At 42.6% G+C, this 14,066-nt stretch overlaps 1 protein-coding gene across 1 annotated transcript; it reads left to right on the top strand.

Annotated features, from left to right (window-relative positions):
- Positions 1-728: 728 nt before the first annotated feature.
- ppp1r21 (protein phosphatase 1, regulatory subunit 21) lies at positions 729-14,066 on the top strand. Its single transcript, XM_085800394.1, has 22 exons — positions 729-1,521; positions 2,671-2,739; positions 3,736-3,882; positions 4,094-4,195; positions 4,307-4,471; positions 4,571-4,629; positions 4,935-5,029; positions 5,301-5,353; positions 5,867-6,016; positions 6,145-6,246; positions 6,329-6,417; positions 6,515-6,651; positions 6,832-6,924; positions 8,618-8,745; positions 9,364-9,513; positions 9,804-9,896; positions 10,798-11,052; positions 11,475-11,510; positions 11,641-11,757; positions 12,423-12,521; positions 12,609-12,737; positions 13,389-14,066. Exons 1-22 carry the CDS (start codon positions 1,462-1,464, stop codon positions 13,416-13,418), a joined length of 2,358 nt encoding a protein of 785 aa, XP_085656520.1. The 5' UTR covers positions 729-1,461; the 3' UTR covers positions 13,419-14,066.

The following is a 14,066-nucleotide window of genomic DNA, read 5'->3' as shown; positions in this document are numbered from 1 at the left end:
AGCAGTAAATAATTTATCTGTGACATCACATCCCTTAATTGCAAATGGCATTAAGTCGCTTACCGGAAAGATAAAAGCAGAGGAAAGGATGTAATATCTCCATATTTACCAGTGATATCTCCATTTTGCATCATATAAAAATCACAGTCACATCCAGACCTACCTCTGATTGCCTGTACAATATACAAAATAGTACAATATTAGAGCTTAGGGAATACTAGTATATGTCACCAGTGTAATGTTACAAAATGTATCCTTTGCCTGTTTATTTTTGATGATTTTTAAATTGATTTCCCATGTTAATAATGAGCTATTGTTTTGATCATATCATCTATATAGTGGTGGCAGAACCACTCAGTGTAAATATAGCCTACCCCATTACAACAAGTAAAGTGCTGCATTCAAACTTAATTACAAAAAAGATACATACATATCTGCAGTTCAGTATTGCACACTATTAAAATATAAGTAGTGTAAATGGAGAGTGGGTGTCATATTATTTCATGATAACACAAGTGGAATATTAGTGCTGTTTAAAAACACTTAGACAGTTTAATGAAAAAAAGCAAAGTATCTATCTATCTATCTATCTATCTATCTATCTATCTATCTATCTATCTATCTATCTATCTATCTATCTATCTATCTATCTATCTATCTATCTATCTATCTATCTATGACCACTAGGCGGCGCCCTCTTTACAGGCGCTCATCAGTTCCTCTGTTTTGTGACCTCTGACCCCTGAGCTTGAGCCTTAGCACACTTGAGACGGTCTGTGGTCGGATCCATGTTTCAAGGTAGTGGAGGATTTTTACGGGTTAGAAAATGAAAATGCTCCTTTAAACTGGTTCGGTTATTAAAGTTGTTGCTGAAGCTTAGCAGCAGCGACCCCCTCCTCTCCGGTGGTGCCTGCGGAGGCCGCTGTCACAGACCGGACTGACTCCCCTACATGTGTTGCTCGGTGGATCGGGGATTTGTTTTGCTAACATAGCTAGTTAGCTCTCGGCTAGTCACTTAGCTAACCGGCGGCTCTGCCACAGCTAGCTAGCAGTGCTAACGTAAGAGAAAGCACCGCTGTCAGCACGGAGTTTTAACACCTCGGCCGCTTCAGACAGCAGTCTCCATCGGATGGCCAGTAGCCGCTCTCCCCGGGACTCATGACCGTCCCTCTGTCACAATGTGTCCGAGGCTGGCTGCACCAAGCGACGGAGAAACGAGCCCCCCGGGAAGTAGCTAGTTAATGACAGAGAGCTAAACCCACCTCAGGAAGTTATAGCCCACACCGTGTCCACTGTCCACCACCACCACCACCACCGTGAGCATCTCAGGCAGCGGACAGTGTTGGACAAGCTAACCGGAACAACCGTCGGCTAGCCACCGGGCCAGCTAGGATAACGTTATTTAGCATCCGCTGTTACGTTAGCCACCGGGATAACGTCTGTTTCTGTCTCCAACCCACCATGGCTAACGTTACAGACCTGCAAACAAAATACAGCAAGCTGGCTCAGGAGTACTCTAAGGTAAAAACACTCAACCATGTCTGCTCATGCTGTGTCGGTGGATTAATGTCAGTTGTCATTGATGTTCATATTATTATTATTGACGAGGAGGAGGACAGCAGATGCAAATGTGTGTTAGCGTTAGCTACCTATTAATGATTCATGTTTTTCAAACAACTGACAGGTATTTGTCAGGCAAACCACAGGAATTAAGAGTCGTTGAGTTTCACCTAGCTATAAAATATAAATGAATCCAAATATTGTTAATATTAATGTCTAGTAATTGTTCAAGTAGTTCAGGTTTAGGTTAAGAGAGGTCTCAGGAAACTCTTTGGTCATTTGTGACAGGAAGGTTGTAGCCTAGTGTTGTTGTATTACATTATCTCACACCCAGAGGTATTGACATATTGTTACCATATTATATCAATTGATAATGTGAATTTGTGAAATCAGATATAGTGCAAGTCAGAGACTTGACAAACTTCAGTCTTTAAAATCACCATCAATTAAAATAGCACATTTTTACCTTCAGGAAGGCAGCATTTATTGCATGACATTGTGATAAAAGGCTCAATATTTCTATATTTGTGGTAATCACACTGCTATTTAACATTGTTTTGATTTTGTGAACATCAACACAGCACCTCTGATGATACATTATGATTGTCATATAATCACATTTTAAGTTTCCAGTGAACACCCTGTGTTCAAGTGATATAATGGCAGTTTTTCAGTGAGAGACAGAGAAGTGACAGTAAAACCAGTGTTTTCTCTCGCAGGCTGTTTGTGCCCTTTGTTTCTGTGTCAGCTGACAGCACGGGAAGTGTGTGCTGTTTCCCTGTCAACGCTGATCTTGCCGTTAGCCAATAACCATATCCTGCTTAGAAAAGTGCTGACTGTGTAACTGTCACACATGCTGCCATTGTGCTCAATGCACTGTTTTGCTGGAAGATTACTAATTTCTTTTACATAATTGGTACAGAACTGGGTAACAAAATAGTAACAATTCACAAGCATATGACTGAGATTGTCTTTGTAAAGGCAAATATAAATTCATTTTAAGATGTTGCACACATAGACACATCTGTACATCTCAGTCCTGACCACTGATGGCGTCTTATGTTTCATTTATGTGCAATGTCCCAACAATTGTCTCTGTTTTTTTCACAGCTCCGTGCCCAGAATCAGGTGTTAAAGAAGGGTGTCGTGGATGAACAAGCCAACTCTGCCTCGCTAAAGGTAAAGTGACATAAAAACAAAATATACTCCTGTTTGTCTGAGGTCAAATGAAACACTATAAGCAGATGACTATTACATTTATTTTTCGTAATTCCCATCAAATGGACATTTATACATGTGCTACATCAATGTAAAGTAATGACATTGACAGAGTCACTAGCAACTGATTTACAGATAGAATAAATAGATTGCACCATAGCCCTCTCTGCTCCAAGTCTAGTTCAGAAGCTCAGGGTGAAACCATTACACTCCACTCACATAACATAGCTGCTGCTGTGAGAAAGCAGGGGTGATAATTACTCACTGTAAAAATCCAAAAACATGAGCAGAGCCAGATTAGGGGGTCAAAATAACTTGCTGAGCCACAGCAGTGAAGATGTCACATGGTTCACGATTGTGCAAAACAAGTGCACCTGCGCACACACACACACACACACGCACACAGATTGAACATATGTTGAGCCAGCCAGCAGGGATGGTTGTTAGCTGTCATTACAACCTGGCACTCAATAAAAGTTGTAATAAGTTAAAAGTAGAACCTTAGCATGTGACGTAGGCCACAATAACTTACAGTTTTTCCCACCTGTTTTCGTCTATAATATGATCAAGAATGAACACAGAAAGCTGACTTCATTAATACAAGCAAATTATTTAAACTGCATTTCAAAATGAATCATTCTGTCCCAGTCTTTGTGGTCCCTACAGGTGGTTGATCTTTGTATCTTTGATCACTGGAAGTGGTTTCCAGTGTGAGAGCCACCTACATTTTCATTTTTGCTAGACAAAGGTCACCTAACCACGAGTAGTACTCACTGCTGTCAGTTACGTTGTACACAATGACAGCCCGACCATATTTTCTAGTGAGCCTTCTTTTCAATCACAGTACAGAATCGTGGCAACATGACTTTGAAGTAATGATTTATGTGTTTACATTGTACATAGGTAGACATTTATAGCCATGTTATGCTCAACATATGTTTGTGTGTATATCATCAGGAGCAGCTGAAGCAGAGGGACCAGAGCCTGAGGAAACAGGAGCAGGAGATGGACAGCCTCAGCTTCAGGAACCAACAGCTGGCCAAGAGGGTGGAACTGCTGCAAGAGGAGCTCGCTGCCAGCGAAGCCAAGGGGAAAAAGGGGAAGGTGATCATGAGTCGCTACTCAGTTGTGGACAAGATGTACAGGATGAATTATGCATTTTTTTGTAATGAGCATAAAATTAATCTGTCAGCAAAAACATTTCTTTTTTTTTTTAGAGTGATTATGGAGTGTGCAAACTCGGTGATTAAAACACTAATGTTTGTGGAGCCGGTGTCATAATTAACAGCCCTGCTTTTATCTCCACTACCTCCAGACCAAAGGGGACTCTCCCTCACAGCACGGCCTGCAGACCCAGAATGTTTTCGATGAGGACCTGCAGAAAAAGATAGAGGAGAACGAGCGACTTCATATCCAAGTAAGCAGCCACGACGTATTCATATTGGCCTGGTCATTGTTCTTCTGCGTGTACATTATTCATAGTTAATGCGCTTGGGAATCGCTGGGCTTTCTGCTGCGTGTTCATTAGTTCTACGAAGCAGACGAGCAGCACAAAAAGCAGGAGGCCGAGCTGAAGGCGCGACTAGAGGAGCTGGAGAAAGACTCGGAGGGGCACCAGGCCGTCGTGGACAGACTCACCACCAAGTACATGGAAACGATCGAGAGGCTGCAGGGCGACAAGGCGCGCTTAGAGGTGAGGATTAACAGGAGGAGGAGGATGGAGAACATTATGTGATTGTCAGTTTTAATTTTAAGTTCATTAAATTGTGTGTTTCCCTTTTTAATCTGATAGGTGAAAGCACATACTCTGGAGAGGGAAGCAAAAGAGTGCAGAGTGCGAACAGAGGAGTGGTAAATCTATTTTTTTTTTCATCCACTAATGTGGTGGGGGAACATTTGCAGGAAGTGCATATAAATATAGAGTTACAGTGCAGTCTATCTACATGTTACTGGTGGAAATAGGCACAAAATATTTGTCTTTATCAGATAACAGCATTCTTATTATTTACTGTCATACACATTAGCTACATAGAAATGTTTAACTGACATGTTTTTTGCCTTAAACCTTTGATACACATTTTTGCATATAGTAGTTGCGATTCTGTGTGTATGTATTATTCATATCGGTTTATCTCCTGTTTGCTGGGTCTGTGCAGTCAGCAGCAGCTGAGGCGGTGTCAGTCAGAGCTGAACAGACAGGTGAAACAGAGCAGCAGTGTAATCCAGGAGAAAGTGCCCTTCAATGACACCAGTGAGTATCACACTGACAAAAACACAAAACAAAAAAACAACAACCCGTTACCGAGCAGACGTCTATTTGAGAATAACCGATGTCTGTGTCACCGATACTGTAACAACATCCTGCCCGGGAGTAAACAGTGTAACACTACACCGCACTGTAATATTGCATGCCATGAGGCAGGAGGCAGAATCATTTAAGCTGTGTTTGTCGAGTCAATAGAGTTCAGTGCAGGGATTGAGGTTCAGCTTTGGTTTAACTGCTCTTCTCTCTCATCCTGCAGAATTTAGCGACTACAACAGCCTGAATGTACCACCACACAATCGAAGGCACCAGGTGAGGATCTAATGTGATTTGTTACTCAATGTCAAGTCAAGATACTTTATTAATCCATAAAGGAAATTGTAGTGTCACAGCAGCCGCATCTCATACAGACAGACACAAAAGAAAACACCAGCCATTAAATAAAACAGATTGAAATAATTAAACTCTAATTGGGATAAGAATTATTGTTGTGTTATGTTAAACTTTATTACTGACTCAGGTCTATATACAAGACACACAATACAAAAGCAGAAAACACAATACATATACCCAATAAATGTGTTTATAACATATTATAGGTTGGATAATGTTTTTTAGTGCCATGCTGGCTTGGAAAAGAAATACATTATTTGATGCCACATATCTATGTTTATCAGAGACTATCTAAGGATGTTTAGATGTAGTTCACTATTCAGAAAGCTAGTGATAACATCTTATGACACAGATTAATTCATGCTGCTTTACATTTTAGCAGGAGTACTAATACAGTGCTCTGTGGTGTGTCTGTTCTCTCTGTGGATTCAGCTCAAGGCTCGGGACCTAGCAGGTCAGGCTCTGAGCTTCATTCAGGATTTGGTCGCTGCTCTGTTGAACTTTCACTCCTACACAGAGCAGAGAGTTCACATCTATCCCCGGGACTCCTCCATCGAGCCCATCTCCCCCCTCAACCAGAAGGTGAGGCCTCCACACCACGCAAGACAAACAGAAAAGACAAAAGACAAATATTATGTAATTACCGGTTCTACATATGCAGCAATATTTACTGTGCAAACTCAAGATGCATAATTTTTTCCTCATGGCAGTTCTCCCAGTACCTGCATGAGAATGCAGCCTATGTGCGCCCCCTGGAGGACAGCTTTCTGCAGTTACACCAAAGCATCACAGAGGACACGGTCACAGTGCTGGTGAGTGGTTTTTACACAGCAGTTTACTGGTGTTACCTGTTATAATTTAACCACTAATGGTGTTGTTTTCGTTCAATTAAAGGAGACTGTGGTCAAGCTGAAGAGCTTTGCTGATAATTTCTCCTCATACACTCATTTTCTGCAAAAGATTCTTCCCTACCAGCTGAAAAGGTCAGTACTGTGTGTGTGTGTGTGTGAGTGTGAGATTGTGATAGAGAAATGGAGTGGAGGAGGCTGTACTGATGGCAATCTCCACTTTTTCTTTCAGCCTGGAAGAGGAGTGTGAGGCGAGTCTTTGTACTGCTGCCCTTACTGTGAAAAACCAGGAGCTGCAGAGTGACATGAAGAGAGTAACTTCTGTGTTTGAGAAGCTGCAGAACTACATTAACCTTTTAGCCTTACCCAGTATGTTAACATTTCTGCTCTTTTTGCCCTGAAAGTTCTGTCACTCATCCCAGTTAATGCAAGATTGGACTGATTATGTTACAAATGCATGTTATTGTATTTTTTTCTTAAAAAAACAAAACTGTTGATGTCTAAATAGGAAATCCTGACGTGTTTTAATTGGTGCTGATGTTCACTCAGGTGTTCGGCAGGATGCCATGCCACAGAGCAGCACCTCGGCTGTCTTCACCCAGCTGGCCGCCTGCCTACACAGTCTTCAAGATGCCATTAAAGGTGAGCAGCACTGTGGGACACTTTTGACCCGCAGCCACTCACGACCAGCGCAACACAGCAAGACCACTCCCTCTGTCAACCACCTAACTGCTCTTAGTTCTTTATTAAAGCCAGCCAGCATCAAGCTCCTTAGCAAGTTAAAAAAAAAAAACCTGCTTAGTTGCACTAACATCGGGCTTTTGTTGGAAATGCACATGGTGCAATCAGCATTCACACTAGGGTCAATTGATTTAGCAGTAGATGGAGGTATTTATCAGCGTCAGGGCTGATTGATATTGATGTAAACACATCACAACTGTAGACAGACCTCTTGCCTGTTAAAACCAGAAACACTGTGCATACACTTCGCTCATGGTTGAAAGAGTGAGTGCCGCCCTGAAATATGAGACACAATCACTGATCAGAGCTTCTTACGCTGAGGCTCCATCACTTTTACAGGAGAACAAATCCAGGAATGTTGATGTGATGTGTCCATTTTTCCACTTTTCAATGTGGCTAGCAGATTACTCTCTCTCCCCTGCATCTGTGTGCTCTGTCCGTGCGTGTGAGGACATTGCTTTGTGCAGCGGTGTGTGTCCTCAGTCCATAGAGAAAGGCAAACTCAACTAAAACCACTCATTTTGGTATAAAAAGGGTATCATTTTCTGTTTGCACAACAGTGCACCACCAATCCAATTTTTTTCTAACATCCATATCCTGTGAGTCCAGCAGCCTAGTATCAAGTATAATCTAGTGCTGTCTGGTAGGAAAGAGTCACATTTGTTCAGCTTAAATGTGTTCATTTAATGAATACCTCTTTTGTTTGTCACTGTGGCCAAATGTAAACAAACATTATCTAACAGTGAAGCTCTACAAAGGGCTTTAAAGGACAATTCCAGGCAAATTCAACCTGGGGCTAAATAGTTTCCTAATATGTTAGGTCTAAAAGAATGAATCTGAAGATTTTCTTTTTAATTGCTCCTGTTCTGCAGTAGTTCTGTCTGTCCCCATATCGCCACAGCAGTGTGTAATGGGAGTGGACAGATCTTAGGCTGTTTACATGACAACAAGACAACGTCAGATGGCTATTTAAACATACACCGAGGGGTTTTGATTTCACGAAAGCCGACATGTTTGTAAACGGAGCTGTAAAACAAAGTCAAGATGACGCACTCAGTATGTTTACAGGTCGTCTGAAGCGCTCACGTTCGTTTTAACAACAAAGACATATCAACTCGTGACGTTTTTGTAGCTGTAAGAGCAAATCTGGCTGATGTTCATTCTACCTGTAAACATACTGAGCACGTCATCTTGCCTCTTGCGAGAGACTTTGTATTACAGCTCCGTTTACAAACATGTCGGCTTTCTTGAAGTAAACTCCTCAGTGTATGTTTGAATCACCATCTGACATTGTGAAAAAAATGTGGTAAATAGCCTAAACAGCCTAAGGTCAGTCCACTCCCATTACACACTGCTGTGGCGATGCGGGGACAGACAGAACTACTGCATAATAACGGTTCAGGCTGCACCTGTAAATAAGAATTTGTTCTTAATTGCTTGCCTGGGTAAATAAAAATAAAATAAAAATAAACAGGAGCAATTAAAACCTTCTTTTAGACCTAAAATATTAGGAAACTATAGCCCCAGTTTGAATTTGCCTGGAACTGTGCTTTAAATGCCTCCCTGCTGTGGTATTTCCTCCCTGTTTGTCCAGAGATGTCCAAGCACTACAACCAGAAGGCCAGCCTGGAGCAGGAGCTCCCCACCACCACCCAGAAGCTCTGCACCACCACAGAGTGCCTGCTGGGATCTCTGGGCTCACTGACCAGCAGCACTGCCAAGGTACAGCCAACAGAGGGCAGACAGCAGCCAGATTTGTACAGTACATTGTGCGTTCGAGCAGTTCAGGGCTGTTTGTTTGCTGTAATGCACAAAGGCTTAATTGTGAGTAGCAGTGAGGGTTTCACTGCAACTGGATCACGTTGGTAATTTGCCACTAATGTGATAACACTGAACGGCAGGACTCAGGTGGGCAGCAGTTAAATGTTCAAAGATGATGTCCAAATCACAGTTTGTACAGCTGCTCCCCAGTCAGAGTGAAGGGATAAATGATTTCTCTTTGTGAATCAAGCGAACCGTTGGCTGATGATGTGTGTGTGTGTGTGTGTGTGTGTGCACTGATGGGAGGCACAGTCCAGCATCGAATAACACGCTGGCGCACTGAGTGTGGAGTGAGCCGCATAGTGGGAGCGATCATCTCTCCAGGCAAAAGCTTAATTGCTCAGACGTTTATTACCACGGACACTTAGCGGTGGAGTCATCTCTGCTGTAAACACGCTGATTAATTTGAGGCGAAACAGAACGCCGTGAATCTTGCGTCGGGAAGTGTAAGCGTTAATTAGTGTTTTGTTCTCTGTCCTTTGAACGATATGAGATAATAATATCACCGTTCTGTTGCAGATTGCTACTTTCTTCAGCAACAACTTGGACTTCTTTACATCCTCAGGCTACAATCCAAGAGGCGGCGCAGTCGCCCTCAATCCTTTGCAAGCAGAGAGCATGCTGGCCAACAAAAAGAAAGCAGCTGCCTATATCCATGCTGCCAGAAAGGTGGGTATCTTCTTGAATCGGCTGGGTTTTCAGCTGGTGGCAAAAGGTGACCGCGCTTTTATGGTAAAAGCCCCCCAGGGTGCGGATCATTCGGCTCACAAAAGAAAACGCCAGCGACGTCTTTTAAACCGCTTCTTAAAACATTCTCCTGTGAGGAAGTCTTTGTGAATATTTCATACGTTCCATCTGGTTTTATCTCCCTGCTATTTTATGTTCATGAATAATTGATAAATGTTAATAAATGACCGTCCTCCCACTTTACTTGCTTGTTTTGTTTTTTTTCATTTCAGCCCAGGCCACAGTCTGTTCCTTACACAGAAGCTCTGTCGAACCGCCGCATACTTACCAGCTCCACTGAGAGCAGAGAGGGACTCACCCAACAGGTATGACCCTCGACTGAGACGCTCTCTCTTTCTATATCCTTTGAAGTGATGGCTTTTAAAGGTTTTTCTTTTCAGTTCTGAAGAGCTAACATTTGGCCAACAACTAGACAGTAAGTGTTATGTGGACAATATAACAATGAGGGAGTCAGTGTGCCAGCCCTAAACTCACTGGTGTAATAACAGAGATAAAGTCAAAAATGGTTCCACATGCAATTATGTTTATTGTGGCTTTGTGTTTTTTGGGACACAATACAATTAAAGACCAAATTGCAAAATGCAGGAAAACCAGAAACAGCACAACAACAACAACAACAACAACAACGGAGGAAATAGTCGCTGAGAAAACACTACATATAGACTTGTACAGAAATCTTAAGATGATACAACACAATCATGTTGCTCTTTAGGGAGAGGGTGTGAGTTTGCCCCCTCAGGTTGTGCTTATTCTTTCCTGAGTCAGTTTGAAATGTCTTTTTTTTTTTTTCTTTTTTTAATTGTGTCCTTTGGTCCGTATTAACCTTCTTAAGTTTGTCACTTCAGCACCAAGTTTACTATTACACGTACAAAGTCATAAAATGAATCTATAAAGATCCAGTTTATTGGGCTTTTGCCATTTGAGCCTTCAGGTTCTGGAGCAATTTAGTGCCTGGATAGCAGAATCAGTAGCATCTTTTATATTGGCTCATAAATTATTTTTCATCTAAGTGTTTTTTTTTTACTCTCTGCAATTTGAAGTTGTTGGATCAGATAAAGCTAGTAAAAATATTTGTGTTTGTTATTTAGTTTCCCCAACCCTTCCTAAACACTGCTGCCCTTTCACTTCTCCTGACCTCTACTCAGCCCTCTTCCCACCAGCTCACTGTCCACTCCTCTCCTCTCTCTCCCCGCCGGCCTCCCGCAGGTGCAGCAGAGCCAGGAGAAGATCGCTCGGCTGGAGCAGGAGAAGGAGCACTGGCTCCTGGAGGCCCAGCTGGGGAAGGTGCGGTTGGAGAAGGAAAACCAGCGCATCGCGGACCTGGAAGCGCAACTGGCGGCGGCTCTGGGGGGAAGTCCGAACTTGCAAACAGCTGCAGCCAGCACGCTCGCGCAGAGCCACGAGGAAGCCGAGGGAGAGCAGAAAGCTGCAGGGAAAGAGGCTACGTTGTGCACAAGCCTGGTACAGTCTCTCTCCTGGCTGCTGTTTGTTTTTTTTTTGCTTGCAGAGAAAAAAATTCAGCCTGTAGCACTGGTGTCTGATTTGCCTCAACAAAGGGAATATTATTATTCTTTTCTTGTACCCCCCCCTGCTTGTTAAGTTTTTTTTTTTTGCTTGATAAAACTCAAACTTCCAATGTGCTGATGTGGCAGAGTAGAAAAACACTGTTGTTCATGCAAGTCAGTGCAGAGTCCACAACGCAGTCACAACCCAGAGCTATTTGACTCTGTAGTCTGGTCTACGTGCCTACTAGGTTTTATTATTGTTATCTTTGGCATGGTTAGTGTGTCTTAACAGTATTAGAGGCCTGTCTGTGGTTACTGTGGTTTTTACATCTGGTATATTATTCACATCCTGACATGTTTTCCTCTTGTTCTTTCCAGGTCGGCATGTTGTGTACCACCCCTACAGTCGAAAATGTAAGTTGTCAACCAACAAATGGCTCTAATAGAAAACTTTTTTTTTTTTTTTTAAGTATTTGGAACGATAAAGCCTCCCAGAAGGAGAAGAAAATCTTTTCTAGCTTGGATGTTGTGTCTGCGTCTGCAGGTGGGAGATGAGGAGTCCAGGGAGCAGCTGATAAAGACTCACTATATGACCAGAGTGGGAGAACTCACCACTCAGCTGCAGATTTCAGACAGTAAAGCTGTGCACTTTCACTCTGAGGTGAAGCCCTTACTCAAATGTTTATCTCACTAACCGTGCAGCAACGACCTTTTCATAGCACACACGGCCTTTCTGACATGTCAGCTGGGATCAGATATACAGATATAACTCTTATGAGCGCTACTAAATACAAGTGTTACATGTAATAGAAACTAGTGGCCTGCCATAGTTCCCTCCAGTGTTTTTTTGCTTTAGTCGTTGCACAAGCATTTTTGTCTGCTTCTTGAATTCACTTCAAGAGAATAGAAACAGAAGTTGACATTGTTTCACTTGTCTTTGATCTTAAGCCATTGTATTTTGAAAATGATTCCTTAGTCCCATTAAGTTGACTTTTTAGTTTTACCAAAAAACTGACACCTTGTATTTTTAGTATTACAGCGAGGCTCAATTTCAAAACGCAAGATACTTGTCTAAGTGACATCCTGTCACATTGTGACTAACCGGCATGTCAGTCATCCTCGTTTTGTATCGTAGCAACAGGACTACACTACCTCACATATTAAACTGTCACTCTTTTCAAAGTGTGTATTTAGCTTTTGATGCTATCCTGAAATTCCTCAAAGAAACACGGCAGCGTTTGAAACACATCTGAACTGTTCTCGACATGCATTAAACATGTCAGCGGGAAAAGCACTTGCTCACTTTCCTTTTCCCTCCCATCCTAGTGCCGAGCTTTGGCTAAGAGATTAGCCATAGCGGAAAAGGCACGGGAGACTCTGAATGAGGATGTCAAACTGGCCAATCAGAACATCACACGCTTGCAGGTAAAATACGATCTCTTCCGGCCGAAGTATAGACATCACATCAGCCTTTCTCCCAACTCGGGTTTAACTGTGTTTTTTGTCATTTAGGATGAGCTGGCTACGACCAAGAGGAGCTACGAAGACCAGCTCAGCATGATGAGCGACCACCTGTGTAGCATGAATGAGACTTTGAGCAAACAGAGAGAGGAAATTGACACGCTTAAACTTGGAAGCAAGGTACAACACTGAATACAGATTTCTGTTGCACTTCCCTATTGTTGTTGGGTTTTTTTTACTCCTTTTAATCCAAACTCTAGCTCTTAGGTTTTTTCTCAGCTGTCACATACTGTCAGTCTCCATGTAAATAAATCTAAAACCTCCACCACTTAAAGAGGAGTAATAAAAAAATCCACCGGCTTCAGGGAGTGTGAAGGATCAATTCAGGCCTGGCAGTGAAATGTGACATTGTAAAGTTTCTGTCAGTTATGAGGTGAACCCGGAGGTCATCTGTAGTGTTGTGGTTGCTGCCGGGTCTGATGGGAAAAGCACCTGCTGGAACCATCTGAAAAAGTCGTTAAGTCGAAGCCACAGAAGTGCAGAGGCCTGTTTTAAGCACACATGTTCCCGCATGCATGCGCACACTGAGCTGAATTTTGGGAAGCTGCAGGACAGAACACGTTCGGAGATGTAAAGGTGAAGATTTTTCCCTGGAAGGCCAGAAACCAGCCTCGGCACGTTTGTAGATTTAAGAATGCAAATCAGCTATGAGCTGACCCAGCTTACTGCACTTAACACAGCTTTAATTTTGTACCAATCCTGGGCATGAGGTTATTTAAATTTTTGTAGGACTGAGTCATGTGTTTTTTGTTTTTTTTTTGTTTCCTTCAGGGGAATGCCAAAAAGAACAAAGGTCGCTAGAGCTGCCTTCAAAAAACTGGCTCCATTTGGCATCACAAAGGGCACCTTGAGAGATGAGTTGGACTGTGGAGCCTCCCAGCAGCATCCTGGTACCAACACTACCACTGTCACCAAACCATAGGACGGCTACACGAGCCACAGATTCCTCTGCTGACAGACAGTGGGAGTACAAATGAACTGCATGGAGGCTGTTAACATGTTCGTCTGAAGAAGCTTCTTTTTTTCAACCCCCCTTTTCCTTGTCACAGCACCAGATAATACAGAACTTGATTTGCTAAAAAATGCTCTCTGAAAACTGTAGCGGAAGCTCCTGCTTGACCCTTTGGTCAAAGTAGGGTGGGAGAGAGACAGCTTTTTCCCAAAAAAGGGACAGAGGAAGACAAACAGCTGACAACAGTTGAAGCTGGCGATACTCTCTGAAGTCAAGACTTGAAGACCAAACCCTGTTGATCAGTGTGTGTACTTTTCCTGCTCGGCCGCACATGTGAGAGAAAATGAGGCTGCATTCTTACTGCTTATCTGTTGGAGCAGGCGAACAGAGCAAATGTTGGTGTGGCTGTATGTGTACAGAGTGTTGTGTCATTGTGTGAGTGTGGCACCAGGCTTTACAACATGTGAGTATTGTTTTATGCTTAGATTTTTTTTTAA

The sequence above is a fragment of the Trachurus japonicus genome, chromosome 15 (assembly GCF_045865225.1).
Source record: "Trachurus japonicus isolate A0001 chromosome 15, Traja_1.0".
Classification (NCBI taxonomy): domain Eukaryota; kingdom Metazoa; phylum Chordata; class Actinopteri; order Carangiformes; family Carangidae; genus Trachurus; species Trachurus japonicus.
The sequence above is the reverse complement of the archived record's forward strand: the minus strand, read 5'-3'. Positions and strand labels throughout refer to the sequence as shown.

What these genes read in the sequence shown, in the direction of transcription:
- ppp1r21 (XM_085800394.1), top strand. Translation starts at nt 1,462, where the DNA reads ATGGCTAACGTTACAGACCTGCAAACAAAATACAGCAAGCTGGCTCAG. An exon ending in CCAAGGGGAAAAAGGGGAAG is followed by an intron (nt 3,883 to 4,093) that starts GTGATCATGAGT and finishes CACTACCTCCAG; the next exon opens with ACCAAAGGGGACTCTCCCTC. An exon ending in TCTCCCCCCTCAACCAGAAG is followed by an intron (nt 6,017 to 6,144) that starts GTGAGGCCTCCA and finishes TCCTCATGGCAG; the next exon opens with TTCTCCCAGTACCTGCATGA.